At 44.7% G+C, this 22,129-nt stretch overlaps 1 protein-coding gene and 1 pseudogene across 1 annotated transcript in view; both read right to left on the bottom strand.

Moving 5' to 3' along the window:
• LOC145345624 (dynein axonemal heavy chain 8-like) overlaps positions 1-22,129 on the bottom strand; it is a gene marked incomplete at its 3' end in the record, with an annotated part of 1,250,971 nt that overhangs the window by 634,312 nt on the left and 594,530 nt on the right. The window contains exon 25 of the mRNA XM_080193458.1: positions 13,271-13,355. Within this exon, the coding sequence (XP_080049584.1) occupies positions 13,271-13,355 (85 nt within the window). The remainder of the gene's footprint in view (positions 1-13,270; positions 13,356-22,129) is intronic.
• LOC145345288 (DNA ligase 3 pseudogene) lies at positions 10,360-11,001 on the bottom strand (annotated as a pseudogene).

The following is a 22,129-nucleotide window of genomic DNA, read 5'->3' as shown; positions in this document are numbered from 1 at the left end:
CCTATTTCTTATGTTCTTATGTTCTTATGTTCTTGCGGCTGGGATTCTCTGGCCTTGCTGACAATGGGGTGTGCCAGACTGAAGAATTCTGATGTGAAGCTGCTGGCATTAGACTGGGGCAGGCACACTAAGTAGTCTCACAACGCCAGGTTAAAATCCAACAGGTTTATTTGATAGCACAAGCTTTCGAAGCACCGCGCTTTCATCCTGGTCACGGAGTTTACAAAAGATATGGATAGGTTAAGTGAGTGGACAAATGTCTGGCAAATGTGGGATGTATAATGTGGGAAAATGGGAAATTGTCTGTTTTGAAGAAAGAAAATAAAAGAAATATAGTAACTAAATGGTGAGAGATTGAAGAGCTCTGAGATATCGAAAGATCTGGGTGCGTGAATCAGAAAAATATAGTATGCTGTCACAGCACATAATTAGAAAAGTTAATAGAATGTTATTTACTTATTGCAGAGAGAATTAAATATAAAAATATGGAGGTTATTCTTCAGTTAACCAGTGTATTCAGAAGACAATGTGTGAAGTACTGTGTGCAATATTGATCTTTTTAAGGAAGGATGTAAATGTATGGGGAGCAGTTCAGAGAAGATTTACTGGACTAATACCAGGATTGGTTGGGTTGTCTTATGAAAAAGACAACTTTTGCCCAAAAGTTGGGCAAAAATCAGGTTTCCCGACAGGCGTCAAGGCAATCAGGATTTACTCAACCTGCTCCGGTGACCCTGATCAGGTTCAAACGCAGAGTGGGTGGCAACATGATAATTATACAAAACTGCTGATTTAAATGTCATTGGAGGTCTGGGTGGCCCATAGAGTGGCCTCCCATCATGCAGCGCACTCTCTACTGGAAGTCACATGCACTTGGATTTGGATTTGCTTTCCAAAAGCGAGGACCTGGCGGCAATGCATCCCAAGGGGAACAAATAGGTAAGGGAATATTTAAAAACTTCTTTGCTCAGCTTGGGGAAGGGATGTGCATATCAACTGGGACAATGGTGGTTTGAATTGAAGGAAAGTGGGTGATCTGGGGGGGTCCTTCCTGAGACAGGGAAGCCTCGGTAGACTGCTTTCATTCAGTTTCTGATGTGTGGCAAGTAACCTCATCCATGTTAGTTTCTGGCACCTGTGTTAAAACTGTACATTTATCAGTATGTTCTCTCTCAGCTCAGACCTTTGAGCTCGATATAAACCTGTGCATCAACACCATCTGCACCCTGTATAATTGTACGAATTATGCACTCAGTCTGGCCTAGTCTTGGCCTCATGTAAAAACCCCAAACTCCTCCTTTAACTCAAACCACACACAGAAAGTGTTGGTGATCCAGGCTTTTCCCACTTGAAAGCCTACATTAGTGCAGGCAGTTGAAGTAACTAATGGAACTTCCCTCACTGACAGTCCCACACCAGATAAGGGAAGGGATTCAGAAAAGTTACAACACACGGGATCATATGGCCCAATGGTAGGTGGACACTGTGCTGCGAGGTAACAAACATCATATAAAGAGCCACATCACTGAGACAGTCAGAGGATTCTTCATGAAGGATGATGCACTCTGCCCCTGCACAACAGCTGCTCCTTTGTATCCCAGTGATTAACCTTAATCCTTTCAGAACCTTGCTGGATCTCAGCCAAGCTTTCTAATGGAACTTGCATTTGAGGCAGTGACTGCATCACGCCTTGCAGCCCAGGTTCCACCAGTGGCACCATGGGCAGCACAGTGGCACAGTAGTTAGCACAGCTTCCTGAGAGTGCTAGGGTCCCAGGTTTAATTCCTGGCTTGGGTCACTGTCTGTGCAGAGTCTGCATGTTCTCCTCATGAGTTTCTTCTGCATGCTCCAATTTTCTCCCACAGTCCAAAAGACATACTGGTTAGGTTGATTGGCCATGCTAAATTCACCCCCAATGTGCCCGAACAGGCACCAGAGTTGTGGTGACTAGGGGATTTTCACAGTAACTTCATTGCAGTGTTAATATATGCCTACTTGTGACACAAATAAATAAAATAATTTTAAAATCGTTAAACCATAGATTCATATCCCTCACTGAAGGAACCTTTCAATCTGTGGCACATTGCAGTCTCTTCATGATGAGATGCTTAGCTGCACATAATAAACATCCAGTTACATAAATAAACATCCATCCAGCTGCCACAGCCAAACAAGAGTCCACAAGCGCACCTCATCAAGGCCCCCTCCCCACAACAGACTCCTCAGGAGTTGCTGGGAAAAGGGCACAGTGATGTTCGCAATGCCCAATATTGAGCACCATGTTTGTCACATGAAGAGGGATTACAAGAACTGAGGCATTACAAACTAAGGGGTGTTCTGCAACGCCTGAAACCTGCAGTACAGTACTTTCTTCTGCAGTTTCTGGAAGGGGCCAAAGTTTTAGGAAAAGGAGTTGCTGCTGGAGGAACAGAGTACAGCCAATGGACTGTTAATTTTCACATCATGCAGCTGATTGTCAAAGAATGACTAAGAAGGTTATAAAGAAAGGAAAGATAGAGTATGAAGCTAAACTAGCTCTCAGCATAAAAAATGATAGTAAAAGTTTTTACAAATATATAAAGAAGAAGAGACTGGCTAGAGTGAATGTTGGACCCTTGGAGGACGAGAGGGGGGATTTAGCGGTAGGCGATGAGGAAATGGCTGAGGCTTTAAATAAGTTTTTTGTGTCGGTCTTCACGGAGGAGGACACAAATAGCTTGCTCGATATTAAAGATGGATGGTAGGAGATGAGGTCCTTAATGCGATTACTGTCATTAGAGAGGTAGTGCTTAGATAGAGTAACAGGACGGAAGGTAGACAAGTCCCCAGGACCGGATGGAATGCATCCCAGGATTCTGAAAGAAATGGCAGAGGTGATAGTGGATGCCTTAGTAATTATTTATCAAAATTCGCTGGACTCTGGGGAGGTGCCGGAAGATTGGAAAATGGCTAATGTTACGCCACTGTTTAAAAAAGGTAGCAGACAAAAAGCAGGTTAGTTTAACATCCATAGTTGGAAAAATGCTAGAATCCATCATCAAAGAAGAAATAGCGAGGCAACTAGAAAAGAACGGTTTTGATCAAGCAGACGCAGCATGGATTCGTTAAGGGGAAGTCATGTTTAATGAATTTACTGGATTTCTATGAGGATGTGACTAGTGTGGTAGACAGAGGGGAACCGGTGCATGTGGTGTTTTTAGATTTCCAGAAGGCGTTTGATAAGGTGCCTCACAAAAGGTTGCTACAAAAGGTTAGGGTGCACGGAGTCGGGGTAAGGTGTTAGCGTGGATAGAGGATTGGTTGTCTAATAGGAAGCAGAGAGTTGGAATCAATGGGTGCTATTCTGGTTGGCAGTTGGTGACGAGTGGAGTGCCGCAGGGATCAGTGCTGCGGCCCCATTTACACAGATGATCTGGAGGAGGGGGCTGAGTGTAGGGTAACGAAATTTGCTGATGACACAAAGATGAGTGGGAAAGCAAATTGCGTGGAAGGTGCGGAAAGTCTGCAGAGAGATCTGGATAGGCTGAGTGAGTAGGCGAGGACCTGGCAGGTGGAATATGTTAGCAAATGTGAGGTTATCCACTTTGGCAGAAATAATAGTAGGAGGGATTATTATTTAAAAGGCAAAAAGCTGCAGCATGCTACAGTGCAGAGGGACCTGGGGGTCCTTGTGCACGAATCGCAAAAAACCCAGTCTGCAGGTGCAGCAGGTGATCAAGAAGGCGAATGGAATGTTGGCCTTTATAGCGAAGGGGATAGAATATACCCGTTGAGGTGGTGGAGGCTGCCTCGCTAAATATTTTTAAGACGCGGGTTGATGGGTTTTTGATAAGCGAGGGGATTAAGGGTTATGGGGAGAGGGCGGGAATGTGGAACTGAGCCACGACAGATCAGCCATGATCTTATTGAATGGCGGGGCAGGCTCGAAGGGCTAGATGGCCTACTCCTGCTCCTATTTCTTATGTTCTTATAAAAGCAGGGAGGTCTTGCTGCAACTGTACAGGGTACTGGTGAGGCCGCAACTGGAGTACTGTGTGCAGTTTTGGTCACCGCATTTGTAGAAGGATATATTGGCCTTGGAGGGAGTGCAGAGAAGGTTCACCAGGCTGATACCGGAGATGAGGGGGTTAGCCTATGAGGAGACATTGAATAGACTGGGTCTGTACTCGTTAGAGTTTAGAAGGCTGAGGGGGGATCTTATAGAGACATATAAGATAATGAAGGGGATAGATAGGGTAGATGTAGAGAGATTCTTCTCGCTTAGAAAGGATAGCAGAACTAGAGGCCACAGCCTCAAAATAAGGGGTGGGGGGGGCGCAGTTTAGATCGGAGTTGAGGAGGAACTTCTTCACTCAAAGGGTGGTGAGTCCCTGGAATTCTCTGCCCATTGAAGTGGTGGAGGCTACCTCACTGAATATATTTAAGTCATGGGTAGATAGGTTTCTGATAGACAAGGGAATTAAGGGTTATGGGGAGAAAGCGGGAAAGTGGAACTGATCCACTTCAGATCAGCCATGATCTTATTGAATGGCGGGGCAGGCTCGAAGGGCTAGATGGCCTACTCCTGCTCCTATTTCTTATGTTCTTATGTTCTTATAAAAGCAGGGAGGTCTTGCTGCAACTGTACAGGGTACTGGTGAGGCCGCAACTGGAGTACTGTGTGCAGTTTTGGTCACCGCATTTGTAGAAGGATATATTGGCCTTGGAGGGAGTGCAGAGAAGGTTCACCAGGCTGATACCGGAGATGAGGGGGTTAGCCTATGAGGAGAGATTGAATAGACTGGGTCTGTACTCGTTAGAGTTTAGAAGGCTGAGGGGGGATCTTATAGAGACATATAAGATAATGAAGGGGATAGATAGGGTAGATGTAGAGAGATTCTTCTCGCTTAGAAAGGATAGCAGAACTAGAGGCCACAGCCTCAAAATAAGGGGTGGGGGGGGCGCAGTTTAGATCGGAGTTGAGGAGGAACTTCTTCACTCAAAGGGTGGTGAGTCCCTGGAATTCTCTGCCCATTGAAGTGGTGGAGGCTACCTCACTGAATATATTTAAGTCATGGGTAGATAGGTTTCTGATAGACAAGGGAATTAAGGGTTATGGGGAGAAAGCGGGAAAGTGGAACTGATCCACTTCAGATCAGCCATGATCTTGTTGAATGGTGGGGCAGGCTTGAAGGGCTAGATGGCCTACTCCTGCTCCTATTTCTTATGTTCTTATGATTGCCATTTCTAGGCACTCAACCAAACTGCCTCAGATAACATGCAGTGATTCTCACTCAAGAGCAGGCAATCTTCTTCACCTGTAATGTGCACCTTCTTTCATTTATCTTATCATTCATCATTATCCTCTTGGTACTGTCCCTCATTGTTGAGGAGGCAGCAATCCTCTAGGGGCAATGCCAGGTCAAGGATCAGGGCTAGAGGCAGTCACAAGCTGGGCCATGTGGGTGAGAGGCATGAGGCAACTGAATGTTCAGCGCTTTTACCAAATCTTGCAGCATTCCATTGGTGTTGTGAAGGGAGAGATGATGGGGACATGAGGGTTTGAAGCAGGATAAGGGGATTTGATTTGATTTATTGTTGTCACATGTATTGGGATACAGTGAAAACTATAGGTTTTTGTGCAATTAAAACATACTGTTCATAGATTTCCTAAGGGAGAAGAAAAGGATAGTGTACAGGGTATACTGTTACAGTCATAGCTAGGATGTAGAGAAAGATCAGCTTAATAGATAAAGAGCAAAGAACAGAGGAAATTACAGCACAGGAAAAGGTCCTATGGCCCTCCAAGCCTACGCTGATCATGCTGCCCAACTGAACTAAAACCCCTTAACCTTCCGGGACCTTATATCTTTATTCCCATCATTTTCATTTTTTGTCAAGGCACCCCTTAAAACTCATTATCGTATCTGCTTCCAATACCTCCTCCAGCAGCGAGTTCCAGGCACCCACCATCCTCTGTAAAAAACTGACCTTGTACGTCTTCTTTAAACCTTACCCTTCACACCTTAAACCTGAGCTCCCTAGTAATTGACTCCTCCACCCTGGGAAAAAGCTTCTGACTATCCACTCTGTCAATGCCCCTCATAAACTTGTAGACTTCTATCAGGTCACCCCTCAACCTGTGTCGTTCCAGAGAGAACAAACCAACTTTCTCCAACGTCTCCTCATAGGTAATGCCCTCCAATCCATTCAACATCCTGGCAAATCTTTTCTTTACCCTCTCCAAAGCCTCCACATCCTTCTGGTAGTGTGGTGACCAGAATTGAACACTATATTCCAAGTGCAGCCTAACTAAGGTTCTATAAAACTGCAACATGACTTGCCAAATTTTAAGCTCAATGCCTTGGCCAATGAAGGCAAGCATGTCATATGACTTCTTGACTACCTTCTCCGCCTGCGTTGTCATTTTCAGTGCCCTGTGTACCAGTACATCCAGATCCCTCTGCCTATCAATACATAAACTCAATTTACAAAATAATGGTTGGCATGCATATTCCTTTATATACCCTGTTTGTGAACAGAACTCCCACTTACCTGATGAAGGAGCAGTGCTCTCAAAGCTCGTGGGTTGTGTTACCAAATAAACCTGTTGGGCTTTAACCTGGTGTTGTGAGACCTCTTACTGTGTTTACCCCAGTCCAACGCTGGCATTTCCACATCACCTCTTCTGTAGTCAGTGAGGATAGAAAGATTTCTCTCAAGGCCCTAGCAAATTCCTCCCTTGCCTTTCTCAGTATTCTGGGATATATCCCATCAGGCTCTGAGGACTTGTCTACCTTAATGTTTCTCAAGAACACCAATAGCTCCTCCTTTATGATCTCAACATGACTCAAACTATCTACACACCCTTTCCCAGACTCATCATCCACCTTATCTTTGGTGAATACTGATGCAAATACTCATTTAATACCTCACCCATTTCCTCTGGCTCCATGGTGACATGGTAGCACAGTGGGTAGAACTGCTACTTTACAGCTCCAGGGTCCTGGGTTCAATTCCTGGCTCAGGTCACTGTCTGTGTGGAATTTGTACATTCTCCTTGTGTCTATGTGGGTTTCCTCCAGGTGCTCTGATTTTTCCCACAGTCCAAAGATGTGCAGGTTAGGTTGAATGGCCATGCTAAAGTTGTCCTGGGATGTGTAGGTTAGAGGGATTAATGGGTAAATGTGTAGAGATATGGGGATAGGGCCTGGGTGGGGTTGTGGTTGGTGTAGACTCGATGGGCTGAAGGGCCTGTTTCTGCACTGTAGGGTTCTACGTTTTATATAGATTCCCTCCCTGTCCTTGAGTGGGCTAACTCTCTCCCTGGCTATCCTCTTGCTCTTTATATATCTATAAGAAGCCTAGGTACTTCCCTTAATCCTGCTGGCCAATGATTTTTTGTGACCCCTTTTTGCCCTTCTTATTCCTTGCTTAAGTTACTTTCTACTTTCCTTGTATTCCACACTTGCTTCATATGTTCCCAGCTTCCTAGCTTTGACAAATGCTTCCTTTTTCCCTTTGACTAGGTTCACAATATCTCTCGTTATCCAAGGTTCCTAAAACTTGCCATACTTATCCTTCATCCTTACAGGAAAGTGTGGTCCTGAATCCCTGTCAACTTGCACTTGAAAGCCTCCCACATGCCAGATGTTGATTTGCCCGCAAACATTGCTCCCAATCTACATTTTTCAGTTCCTGCCTCATATTGCTGTAATTAGCCTTCCCCCAGTTTAGCACCTTAACTTGAGGACTACACTTATCTTTATCCATCAGTACCTTAAAGCTTACTGAATTGTGGTCACAATTCTGAAACTGCTCTCCTACTGAAACATCAACCACCTGACCAAGCTCAGTCCTCAATACCAGGTCCAATATGACCCCTTCACTGGTTGGACTATCTACATACTGTTTCAAGAAGCCCCCTTGGATGCTCCTTACAAACTCTGCCCCATCCGTGCTCCTAGCACTAAGTGAGTCCCAGTCAATATAGGGGAAGTTAAAATTGCTCACCACAACAACCCTATTACTTTTACACCTTTTACATCTGATCCTCTATCTTTCGTTGTCTGTTGGGCAGCCTACAATAAACCCCAATATTGTGACTACACCCTTCCTCTTCCTGAGTTCTACCCATATTGCCTCACTGTATGAGCCCGGCGAAGTGCCTTCCCACAGTACAGCTGTTATATTCTCCTTAACCAGTAGTGCAATTCCCCCACCTCTTTTACATTCCCCTCTCTCCCACCTGAAACATCTGCATCCGGGAATATTAAGCTGTCAATCCTGTCCTTCCCTTAACCAAGTCTCTGTGATGGCAGCAACATCATAGTTCCAAGTACTAATCCAAGCTCTAAGTTCATCTGCCTTACCTGTTACTTTTCTCACATTGAAACAAATGCACTTCAGATCCTCCTTAATTAGCAATCACAACCTGCTTGCTCTTTCTCTGATTTTACTGGCCCTATTCTCTTGTTCCCCTTCAGTTAATTAGCTTTGCTTTGGTTCCAACTACCCCCCGCTCCCCCCCAACTAGTTTAAATCCCCCCATATGACACGAGGGAACTTCCCAGCCAGAATAGTTAGATGCAAACAGTCCTTCTTGTGCAGGTCCCACCTCTTTGGAAGAGATCCCAATGGTCAAGATACCTGAAACCCTCCCTCCTACACCAGCTATTTAACCACAGGATTGGCTAACATGCTGCAGGACCTCATCACTGTCCCTATTGTTAGTACCAATATGTACCATGATCTCTGGCTGTTCACCATCTCCCTTCAGAATGCTTTCTGTCCATGCAGAGACATCCTAGACCCTGGCAGCAGGGAGTCCTGGAGTCTCTTTCACGTCCACAGAAGTGCCTATGTGCACCCCAAACTATAGAATCCCCTATAACTATTGATCTAATCCTCTTTGTCTCTCCCTGCTTAACAACAGAGCCAGCCATGGTGTCACTGCTCTGGCTGCTGCTGCTGTTGTCTCCTAATAGCAACCCCTCCCCCCTCAACAGTATCAAAAACGGTATACTTGTTAGAGAAGGGGGCAACCACAGGGGATTTTGGCCAGCCCCTTCTTGCAGTCACCCATCTATCGGATACGTTCACTGATATTGAGGGAGGGGTTATTATCACACACCATTTCACTAGGTTCTCTATCTCTTTCATGCAATCCTTTTCATTGTTGTTTGTGAACTGACTCACTACAGTGGTGTCATCAGCAAACTTGAAAATGGAGTTGGAGTGGAATTTGACCATGCAATCAGAAGTGTGTAAGGAGCTGAGGGTACAGCCTTGCAGGGCACCGATATTGAGGATAATTGCAGAGGTATTGTTACCTATCTTAACTGATTGTGGTCTATGAGTTAGGACATAGAACATAGAACATAGAGAACATAGAACATTACAGCGCAGTACAGGTCCTTCGGCCCTCAATGTTGCGCCGACCAGTGGAACCAATCTAATGACCCTCTAACCTAAACTATTCCAATGTTATCCATATGCCTATCCACTGACTATTTGAACGCCCTTAAAGTTGGCAAAACGCCCTTAAAGTTGGCAAATCCAGTCAACGATCCAGTTGCAGAGGGAAGAGGGATGAGTGTGTGTGTGTGTGTGTGTGTGTGTGTTTTAATTCATTCATGGGACTTGGGCTTCGCTGGTTGGCCAGTATTTTTTATTCATCCCTAGTTGTCCTTGAGGAGGTGATAGTGAGCTGCCTTCTTGAATCGCTGCAGCCCATGATCTGTGGGTTGACCCACAATGCTGTCAGGGAGGGAATTTCAGGATTTTGACCAAGCGACTGCAAAGGAACGGCGATATATTTTCAAGCCAGGACAGTGAGTGGCTTGGAGGGGAACATTCAGGTGGTGGTGTTCCCATTTATCTGCTGCCATTGTCCTTCTAGATGCAAGTGGTTGTGGGTTTGAAAGGTGCTGTCTTAGGATCTTTGGTGAATTGCTGCAGTGCATCTTGTAGATAGCGTACGCTGCTGCTACTGAGTGTCAGTGGTAGAGCAATTGAATGTTTGTAGATGTGGTGCCAATCAAGTGAGCTGTTTTGTCCTGGATGGTGTCAAGCTTCTTGAGTGTTGTTGGAGCTGCACCTATCCAGGCAAGTGGGGAGCACTCCATCACATTCCTGATTTGTGCCTTGGAGATGGTGGCTAGGCTTTGGGGAGTCAGAAGGTGAGCGGGCCTCCGATTTCGACAACTCAGCTCCTGTGATTTCCCACAGTGGTGCTTTCTTTGGATCTCTGACAATAAAGTTGGATGTATAGATCTTACTGACATTTAGCCAACCTGGCAGCTTGCTTGGATCCTTGCTTATTTTTATCATGTCCAGTTCATTCTGCAATTGTGCCAATGTTGCATCGTCATGGCCATCTCAACACTTAGTCACTGTGCACCATGGTGAAGAGTCAGGATCGTAGCAGTCCATCAAGAAAATGGACATTATCCCACCTTTATTCTCTTGACTGTAGAACACTCCCAGCACAACAAGATCTGCAGTATTAGTCATGACAGCTCATTCAGATAGTCCTTCTTTACTTTCAGCCAATGGCGCTTGCCTGGTTCACATAGACTTCAGTACCAATCCCTCTAGATCTTCTCTAATAACTCGATTGATCATTTCTCTCAGGTCAGAGGCTCTAGTTGCATGCTTCATCTCTAAAAACATGATCCAATTGGGGATTTCAACCATGTTGTCATTAAGGAATTGCTTTCGCTCACTGATCGCTCTGTTCATGAGGCTGACTTCATTGAAGTAAATGCATTTGAAGACAAAAAGACAAATATTAACATCCTTGAAGGTGGCTTTCTTGTGGATGCCTGGTGTTCCAAAGGGGAGTGGTTTCACAGTGTCAATTAGCAGCACCTCAGAATCGTAAATCATGCTTCCATGTTTGAACCAAGGCTGAAACGAGGTCAGGAGCTGAGTGACCTTGGCGAAACCCAAATTGGGCGTCACTGAGCAGGTTATTGCTGAGCGGGAACTGCTTGTAGTGCTGTTGATGACCCCTTCCATCACTTTACCGATGACCAAGAGTAGACTGATTGGGTGGTAATTAGCTGCGTTTGATTTGTCTTGTTTTTTTTGTACAGGACATACCTGGGCAATTTTTCACATTGTTGGATAGAATCCAGTGCTGTAACTGTACTGGAAGAGCTTTGCTGGGACAATGGCAAGTTGTGGAGCTCAAGTCACCAATACTATCGCCAGAACATTATCGGGGCCCATTGTCTTTGCAGGAGCCAGTGCTTCCAACTATTTCTTGATATCACGTGGAGTGAATCGAGTTGGCCAGAGGCTGGCATCTGAGATGCTAGGGACCATTGGAGAAGGCCAAGATATATCATCCTCTTGGCACTTCTGGCTGAAGATTGTTGCGAATACTTCAGCCTTATCTTTTGCACTGATGTGCTGGACTCCTTCATCATTGAGGGTGGGAATATTTGTGGAGTCTCCTCCTCCAGTGAATGGTTTAATTGTCCACCATCATTCATGACTGGATGTGGACAGACTGCAGAGCTCAGATCTCATCTGTTGGTTGTGGGATCATTTAGCTCGGTCTATCATTTGCTCTTTTTTGCCATTTGGCATGCAAGTAATTCTATTTTGTAGCTTCACTAGGTTGACACCTCATTTTTAGGTATAGCTAGTGCTACTCCTGGCATGCCCTCCTGCACTCTCCATTGAACGAGGTTTGATCCTCTGGCTTGCTGGTAATGGTTGACTGAGGGATATGCTGGGCCATGAGGTTGCAGAATGGAGTACAATTCCGCTGCTGTTGATGGCCTACAGCACCTCATGGGTGCCCAGTCTTGAGTTGCTCAATCAATTCGAAGTCTGGTGACAGCATGGTGATAGTGCCACACAACTCAATGGAGGTTGTTCTCAATATGAAGGCAGGACTTTGTCTCCACAAGGACTGTGTGGTGGTAACTCTTACCAATACTATCATGAACAGATGCATCTGCAGACGGCAGATTGGTAAGGATGAGGTCAACTATGTTATTTCGCCTTGGTGGTTCCTTCAGGCCCAGTCTAGCTGTTAGATCCTTCAGGACCTGACCAGCTCAATCAGTAGTGCTGCTTTCAAGCCACTCTTGGTGGTGAACATTGAAATCTCCCATCCAGAAGACATTTTGCGCCCTTGCCACCCTCAGTGTTTCCTTCAAGTGTTGTTCAACATGGAGGAATATTGATTCATCAGCCTAAGGAGGATGGTACGTAGTAACCAGCAAGAGGTTTCCTTGCCCATGTTTAACCTGGAGACATGAAACTTCATGGGTCCGGAGTCAATGTTAACTATTCCCAGGACAACTCCCTCTGGACTGTATACCACTGTGCCGCAACTTCTGTTGCATCTGTCATGCCAATGGGGCAGGACATATTCAGGGATGGTAATTGTGGTGTCTGGGGTGTAATCTATAAGGTATGATTCCATGAGAATGACTATGTCAAGCCGCTGCTAGACTAGTCTATGAGACACTCTTTCAATTCTGGCACTAGTCCCCAGATGTTAGCAAGGAGGTCTTTGCAGGGTTGACAGGGCTGTTTGTTTTGCCATTGTCTTTTCCAGTGCCTAGGTCGATGCCAGTGATCCGTCCGGTTTCATTTCTCTGTTGAGACTTTGTAGTGATTGTTACAACTGAATGGCTTGCTATGTCATTTCAGAGGGTAGTTGAGCGTCAACCACATTGCTGTGGCTCTGGAATCTCATGTAGGCCAGATCAGGTTACCAGCTGCCTGTTTTGATATGTTCCTTGTGGCAGTATCTCACTTGCTGTACTGTTATTAGGCATGCTTGTCAGGTTACAATGCAGTCATGAGAAGATAATCTACATTGCCCTTCAACTGAGAGATAGAACATAGAACATAGAACACTACAGCACAAACAGGCCCTTCGGCCCACAAGTTGCGCCGATCATATCCATACCTACCAGGCCTATCTATAACTCTCAATCACATCAAATCCCATGTACTCATCCAGAAGTCTGTTAAAAGATCCCAGCGAGTTCACTTCTGCCACCACCGATGGCAGCCGATTCCACTCACTCACCACCCTCTGAGTGAAAAGCACTCACTCACCGTAGATAATAACATCTGTTGCAGCCTATAAGTAGCAAAAAAAAATGAAAGGACATTTCCTAAAATGTTTATTTTGTTCAGTTACTACCTGACCTGTTGAGTCTATCTAGCATTTCCTGCTTTTACGATCCCATAAATTTAAAGTAGGTACGAACGTCCACTGAAATCTTATATGTTCAAAGGTACTGCAAAATTAACATACCACATTTGGAATTGCCAAACGCACTTCAGCCTTCAAAAAGGGAGCAAACTCTTCAACATTGCTTGAGTAATCATACATTGCCCTTCTGCTTGATGTGCTGAATCAAATCAAATGAGTACATATAAAAGAAAACATGAAAAGAAATAAGAATAAAACTTGACGCCTTTCATTAATATACTTTATTAGTATATTATTTCTCTAAGGCTCCCAGCCAGTGTGATTTTTTTAATGACCATTATCGTAAATAGAACTATTCTGAGTTGCAAATCCCTCATCTGACAGCAGCTCTGATGGCAATCAGATCAAAAATGATAGATCTGCATTATTGTGAGTAAGTACACTTATTGCAGGAAAACTTCAGAGGAAAGCTTTGAACAAAAGCCCTTGTGTGAGCTTCCCTTCACCTTTCAGCGTTTTAGTTTCCTTTAATTGCTTTCATAAAGGCATAAGCCCTACTCATTTATTATTCATTTTGTCTTTCAAGAGAACAGCTGAATCTGATTTTAGTTGTATTTATTGTGCCATACAAATATTAATAAACAGAGCAGCATGATCTAACGTAAAAGGTTTAATTGGTGGTAAATAAATTAAGGTAATTTTTCCATCTAGAATGGATTTTGGGGAAAAAATGTCATAGGAGACCGCTTAGAAATATTAAAAATAGGTGCAGGACTTGGCCATTCGGCCCTTTGTGTCTGTACTGGCTATTTAAAAGGCAAATTATGTTCAGACTAACACTCTTGCCCTTCTATCAATAACCTTGTAAATTTTGTATTCTCATAAGAACATAAGAAATAGGAGCAGGAGTAGGCCATCCAGCCCCTCGAGCCTGCCCCGCCATTCAATAAGATCATGGCTGATCTGTCGTGTCTCAGTTCCACATTCCCGCCCTCTCCCCATAACCCTTAATCCCCTTGCCTATCAAAAACCTATCAACCCGCATCTTAAAAATATTTAGCGAGGCAGCCTCCACCACTTCAATGGGCAGAGGATTCCAGAGATTCACCACCCTTTGAGTGAAGAAGTTCCTCCTCAACTCCGTTCTAAACCGCCCCCCCTTTATCTTGAGGCTGTGCCCTCTAGTCCTACTGTCCTTTCTGAGCGGGAAGAGCCTCTCCACCTCTATCCTATCCATCCCATTCATCATCTTATATGTCTCAATGAGATCTCCCCTCATTCTTCTAAACTCTAACGAGTACAAGCCCAGTCTATTCAGCCTCTCCTCATAGTTCAACCCCCTCAACTCCGGTATCAGCCAAGTAAACCTCCTCTGCACTCCCTCCAAGGCCAAAATATCCTTGCGTAAGTGCGGCGCCCAAAACTGCACACAGTACTCCAGCTGCGGCCTCGCCAGTGCCCTATACAACTGCAGCAAGACCTCCCTACTTTTATATTCAATCCCCCTTGCTATGAAGGCCAGCATCCCATTTGCCTTCCTGACCACCTGCTGCACCTGTAGGCTGGGTTTTTGCGACTCATGCACAAGGACCCTGAGGTCCCTCTGCACCGTCGCATGCTGCAGTTTTTTGCTATGTAAGTAATAGTCCTTCCTACCATTATTCCTACCAAAGTGGACAACCTCACATTTGCCAACATTAAATTCCATTTGCCAGTTCCTGGCCCATTCGCCCAGCTATCGAGATCCTTCTGCAGACTCTCCACACCCTCCGCACAATTTGCCGTTCTACCAATCTTGGTGTCATCAGCAAATTTCGACACCATACACTCGGTTCCTTCCTCCAGATCATCTATATAAATGGTAAATAGCTGAGGCCCCAGCACCGACCCCTGGGGCACTCCACTAGTCACCAACTGCCAATCCGAATAGCATCCATTGACCCCCACTCTCTGCCTCCTATTTGACAACCAATCCTCTATCCACGCTAACACCCTACCCCCAACTCCATGCCCCCTGACCTTCTGTAATAACCTCTTGTGAGCACCTTGTGAAACGCCTTCTGAAAATCAAGAAACACCACATCCACCGGCTCTCCCCTATCCACCGCCCTAGACACATCCTCATAGAACTCCAATAAATTCGTCAGACACGACTTCCCATTAACGAAACCGTGCTGCGTCTGCTCTATCAAACAATTCCCCTCAAGATGCCTCGCTATTTTTTCCTCGATCACGGATTCTAACATTTTACCTACAACAGACGTTAAACTAACTGGCCTATAATTCCCTGCCTTTTGCCTGCCACCCTTCTTAAACAACGGCGTAACATTAGCCGTTTTCCAATCTTCCGGCACTTCCCCGGAATCCAGCGACGTTTGGAAAATAATCACCAAGGCATCCACTATCACCTCCGCCATTTCTTTCAGAACCCTTGGATGCATTCCATCCGGTCCTGGGGACTTGTCCACAATCAGTCCCTCCAGTCTGTCGAGCGCTGCCTCTCTAGTAACAATAATGTCATTCAGGCCCTCCACTCCTACCATCTTTCCATCGCTAACACCCAGCAAATTATTCACGTCCTCCTCTGTGAAGACCGAAACAAAACAGTTATTCAAGGCCTCAGCCATTTCCTCATCCCCTACCACTAAGTGCCCCCTCTAAGGGTCCAACGTTCACCCTAGCAAGCCTCTTCCTTTTTATATATTTATAAAAACTCTTGCTATCCTTTTTTATATTAAACGCTAGCCCAGCTTCATAGTTTATCCTACCCTTCTTTATCAACTTCTTTGTCATTCTTTGCTGACATTTAAACCTCTCCCAATCCTCTACTCTTAGCTACTCGAAACGCATCCGCTTTTAATTTAACACTTTCCTTCACCTCCTTCGTTATCCACGGTTTATTGCCTCTCCTCCTACAATCCTTTTTAACCGTCGGAATAAATTTCTGCTGAGCACCAAGAAAGATCTCCTTAAAGATCCTCCACTGCTCCTCAGCAGACCTACCTTCCAACGTGCTCCCCCAATCAACATTCGCCAATTCCTCTCTCATCCTACCGTACTCCCCTCTGTTCAAACAAAGGACACATGTCCGGGAACCCACTTTCTCCTCCTCCATCTGCATCAGGAACTCCACCATACAATGATCACTCTTCCCAAGAGGATCCTTCACCACAAGGTCCCTAATTCTACCCGCCTCGTTACATAACACCAGGTGCAAGATAGCTCGCTCCCTCGTCGGCTCCAGCACACACTGTTCAAGGAAACTATCCCGGCAGCATTCCAAGAACTCTTCCTCAAGCCCACCGCGTCCAACATGGGTCGACCAATCAATATGTAGTTTGAAATTCCCCCATAATTATCGCCGTTCCATTCCTGCACGCCGCATTTATTTGCGCATTAACAGCCGCCCCACCTCCAGATCATTATTTGGGGGCCTATAAACGACACCCACCAGCGTCTTCCTCCCTGTGCTGTTCCTAATCTCCACCCACAACGATTCCACTTTCTGCTCTTTGGTTCCTATATCATCCCTTACTACCACCCTGACGCTATCCTGAATCAGCAGAGCTATGCCCCCCGCTTTTTCCTCCTGCCTATCCTTCCTAAACACTTGATACCCTCTCATGTACTTATCCAATACATGCTTTTTAAATTACTTCCAGAATCAGGTTTGTCAACCTTACCAGGAGGAGTATTCCAGATCCTGGCAACTGTCTGATTTTTTTCTTTCCTTTCTCCCCTCTTTTGTCCATGATTTTAAATCAGTGGCACCTGTTAATTGACTCAACCACCAAAGAGTTCCTCATGAAAAGAGTAGATTTTTTTCTTTCAGAGGATTATGAATCTTTTTTTCAATTCATGTGGCCTCGTTGGGCAGAGCAGCATGAATTACCCGTTCCTAGTTGCCTTTGAGAAGGTGGTCTTCTTGAAGTGCTGAAATTCCTGTGCTGTAGTTTCACTCAAAATGCTGTTAGGGAAGGAGCTCCAGGATTTTGACTCAGTGACAGTGAAAGAACAGTGTCACATTTCCAAGTTAGGATGATGAATGACTCCATAATATAGAATCATAGAATCCTCACAGTGCAGAAAGAGATCATTTGGCCCATTGAGCCTGCACCGACAACAATTCCACACGGCTCAATCTTTGTATTTACCCTGCTAGGTCCCATGATTTAACATGGCCAATCAACCTAATCTATATATCTTTGGACTGTGGGAGGAAATCGGAGCACCCGAAGGAAACCCAAGCTGACACAGAAAGAATGTCACCCGAGGTGGGAATCAAACTTGGGTCGGTGGTCCACTGTGCCACCATACCACCCTAAGGAGGGGAACCTCCAGATGGTGATGTTACCGAGTATCTGCTGCTCTTGTTCTTCTAAATGGATTGTGGGTTTGGAAGGTGCTGCCTAAGGAACCTTGGTGAGGTCCTGCAGTTCATTTTGTAAATGGTACACACTGCTGCCACTGTTCATTGGTGGTAAAGAGATTGAATGTTTGTATCAAGGGGTAGCAATCAGACAGGCTGCTTTGTCCTGGATGTTGTGAGCTTGCTGAGTATTGTTGGAACTACACCCATCCTGGCGAGTGGAGAGTCCATCCATTGATCCATCCGTTGACTCCGTCTACACTTTCTGCTGCCTTAGAAAAGTGGCCAGCATAATTAAGAACCTCATGCACCCTGGACATACTTTCTTCCATCTTCTTCCGTCGGGAAAAAGATATAAAAGTCTGAGATCACATACCAACCAACTCAAGAACAGCTTCTCCCCTGCTGCCACAGAACCATAGAAAATTTACAGCACAGAAACAGGCCTTTTGGCCCTTCTTGTCTGTGCAGAACCATATATTGCCTAGTCCCACTGACCTGCACTTGGACCTTATCGCTGTACCTGTCCAAGTTTTTCTTAAATGTTAAAAGTCACCCCGCATTTACCACTTTATCTGGCAGCTCATTTCACACTCCCACCACTCTCTGCGTGAAGAATCCCCCCCTAATATTCCCTTTAAACTTTTCTCCTTTCACCCTTAACCCATGCCCTTGGGTTTTTTTCTCCCCTAGCCTCAGTGGAAAAAACCTGCTTGCATTCACTTGATCTATACCCATCAAAATCTTATACAGTCAGACTCTTGAATGGATCTCCCTCACATTAAGTTGCTCTTTCTCTACACCCTAGCTATGACTGTCACACTACATTCTGCACTTTCTTGTTTCCTTCTCTGTGTTTTGTCTGTATGGCACACAAGAAATAATATTTTTCATTATATACTAATACATGTGACAATAATAAATCAAATCAAAAGTATTCCATCACAGTGGGGCGTCAGGGTGGCACAATGGTGAGCACTGCTGCCTCACAGTGTCAGGAACCTGGGTTCGATTCCCGGCCTGGGTCACTGTTGATGCAGAGTTTGCACCCTCTCCCTGTGTCTGCATGGATTTCCTTCAGGTGTTCTGGTTTCTTTCCACAGTCCAAAAGATACGCTGATAAGGTGCACTGGCCATGCTAAATTCTCCCTCAGTGTACCCAAACAGGTGCTGGAGTGCAACGACTAGGGGATTTTCACAATAACTTCATTGCAGTGTTAATATAAGCCTACTTGTGACTAATAAATATACATTAACTCCTGATTTGCATCTTGTAGATGGTGGATTGATTTTGGGAGTCAGGAGGTTAGATATTCACTGCAGAATTCCTAGTCTTTGACCTGCTCTTGTGGTTATAGTATTTATATGGCTAGTCCGGTTCAGCTTTTGGTCAATGGTAACCTCCAGGATGTTTATAGTGGGGGATCCAGTGATAGTAATGTCATTGAATGTCAGGGGGTGATGCTTGATTTGAATAACGCAACATCCACTGCTTTCTGGGGTAGAGAATACCATATATTAGCAAACATTTGATAGAAAAAAATTTACCTCAACTCCATCATAAGCGGTCTTCCTCTTATTCCTAAATTGTGCCCCTAATTCGAGTCTGTCTCACAAATGGAACCATCCTTCAGTATCGAATCTATCAAATCATCTCAGGATCTTATATTTCAATCAACAAAATTATCTCTCATTTTTCCAAACTCCAAAAGGTATCAGCTAAATCTGTTCAACATAGGGCAGCATGGTGGCACAGTGGTTAGCACTGCTGCCTCACAGCACCAGGGACCCAGGTCGATTCCTGACTTGGGTCACTGTCTGTGTAGAATCTGTACATTCTTCTCATTTCTGAGAGGGCTTCTTCCAGGTGCTCCAGTTTCCTCCCACAGTCCAAAAGACGTGCTGGTTAGGTGCATTGGCCATGCTAAATTCTCCCTCAGTGTACGCGAACAGGCATCAGAGTGTGGTGACTATGGGATTTTCATAGCAACTTCATTGCAGTGTTAATGTAAGCCTACTTGAGACACGTATAAATAAATAAATATAACGTTTCTTCAGAATAATTCAAGTGAACTTTCCCTGAATTGATAAGGCCACAGAAGCAAGTGAGTCTGAATGATTGAGTCCTGGTCTCGCTAATGACATTGAAATTACATTAAAATTTAATTTAAATAATTTATTCAGCTTCACACCGAAAATGGGTGAGGTTGATCACGCCAGATATTCGGAACCAGTAAGATCGCAAGAGGTAAAAATTGGATGTGAACCTAATTTCTCAGGTCCCTCGTGATCTGACCGCTCACCCACCCATCTACCGGCGGGGTGTGATGGTAAAATCGCCCCCTCTTTCTCGCCTTGAAAACTTACTTCCCTACATTCCTTGGTTCATTTGGCTCCTTCATCGAAATCATTGGTGTATATTGTAAATAATTGAGAGTCAAGAACTCTATGACTCTATGAAAACTTATCCCTGTGGCCATTCATTTGTTACAACATGATAATGTGAAAAAGACCCATGTTTCCTGTTCGTCAACAAATCCTTTATCAGTCTATTACCCCCTACACCATATAATTTTACCTTTATTTACCTTTATAAGGCCTTTTCATCTTTTCTGAAGTTGGCACTTGTCCATTAAAAAAATTAAAGAAGCCAGGTTAACATAGAAATATATTTACTTTCCTCCATGTCTTCTGATCATGAAAACAGGCAGAATGAGGATGAAACACCATAGGAAGATCTGGCTGCTGGGGCAGAATACAGAATTGGGTGGGCAATAATTGGCAAATAACTCCTAGGAATGGAGTAGATAATAAGGCATTTGATAAGGTGCCTCAGAAAAGGTTGTCGCAAAAGGTTAGGGTTTTATTTACCATTTATATAGATGATCTGGAGGAGGGGGCTGAGTGTAGGGTGTCGAAATTTGCTAATGACACAAAGATGAGTGGAAAAGCAAATTGTGCGGAGGGTGTGGAAAGTCTGCAAAGGGATCTAGATAGGCTGAGCGAGTGGGCGAGGGCCTGGCAGGTGGAGTATAATGTTAGCAAGTGTGAGGTTATCCACTTTGGCACGAATTATAGGAGGAGGGATTACTATTTAAAGGGCGAAAAGCTGCAGCATGCTACAATGCAGAGGACCTGGGGGTCCTTGTGCATGAGTCACAAAAACTCAGTCTGCAGGTGCAGCAGGTGATCAAGAAGGCGAATGGGATGTTGGCCTTTATAGTGAGGGGGATAGAATATAAAAGCTGGGAGGTCTTGCTGCAACTGTACACGGCACTGGTGAGGCCGCAGCTGGAGTACTGTGTAAAGTTTTGGCCGCCGCACTTGCGCAAGGATATTTTGGCCTTGGAGGGAGTGCAGAGGAGGTTCACTAGGCTGATACCGGAGATGAGGGTGTTGGACTATGAAGAGAGACTAAATAGACTGGGTCTGTATTCGTTGGAGTTTAGAAGGATGAGGGGGGATCTTATAGAGACGTATAAGATAATGAAGGGGATGGATAGGGTAGAGGTGGAGAGATTCTTCCTGCTCAGAAAGGACAGCAGGACTAGGGGGCACAGCCTCAAGCTAAGGGGGGGTGCAGTTTAGAATGGAGTTGAGGAGGAACTTCTTCACTCAAAGGGTGGTGAATCTCTGGAATTCTCTGCCCGTTGAAGTGGTGGAGGCTACCTCGCTAAATATATTTAAGACATGGGTAGATAGGTTTTTGGTAGGCAAGGAAATTAAGGGTTATGGGGAGAAAGTGGGAAAGTGGAACTGAGCCACTTCAGATCAGCCATGATCTTATTGAATGGCGGGGCAGGCTCGAAGGGCTAGATGGCCTACTCCTGCTCCTATTTCTTATGTTCTTATGAATTCACCACCTGCTCTGTGAAATTCTCGTCCCATATATCTCTTTTAAACTTTTCCCCTCTCACTATCAACCTATGTCCCTGAGTAATTGACCTTCAACCCTGGGAAAAGACTCAGACTATCCACTCTATCCAGCCCTGTCATAACCTTGTAAATCTCTATCAGGTGCCCCTGACGCTCCAATGAGAATAATTCAAGTTTGTTCAACCTTTCTTCATAGTCAATATTGTTGTGAAGTTGGGTACAGTAATTGTAGATTGGGAAATAGGAAGTTAAAAGGTGGTGCTTTTTCTGTGCTTAGAGATTTTAAAAAGTACAAGTACATAGAGAGCCCAAACTAAAACATTTGTCTCGAAAGGCCAAGCAGCAGTTTCTACCAAGGCAACAGGTTTTTGATTTTGGCCAATCAATTTGAATCAGGCACTTAGATACTAACAACCTATTAAATTTAAAGCTGATTTTTTTGACAACCTAGAACCAATCTTATTGTAGGAAATATTGACATGTCATCATGGTTATAAAAGAGGGGAGTAGTGGAACAAAGGAGGAGAGCAACTGCCACCTGCTGGAGCTAATCGCTCTCAGCTTTCAACTCTCTCTCTCTCAGGAGAAAGAGAGAGAAAATGGTTGGCTCTCATAGCTTTATCTATGTCTTAGAGAAAGCATTAACTACATAGCAAAGGTACAAAAGAAGAAATAAGTTCCAAACAGAAGAATCAACAGATCAGGCCCAGAATATT

Source organism: Carcharhinus amblyrhynchos, chromosome 7 (assembly GCF_965287045.1).
Source record: "Carcharhinus amblyrhynchos chromosome 7, sCarAmb.v2.hapA, whole genome shotgun sequence".
Classification (NCBI taxonomy): Eukaryota; Metazoa; Chordata; class Chondrichthyes; order Carcharhiniformes; family Carcharhinidae; genus Carcharhinus; species Carcharhinus amblyrhynchos.
The sequence above is the reverse complement of the archived record's forward strand: the minus strand, read 5'-3'. Positions and strand labels throughout refer to the sequence as shown.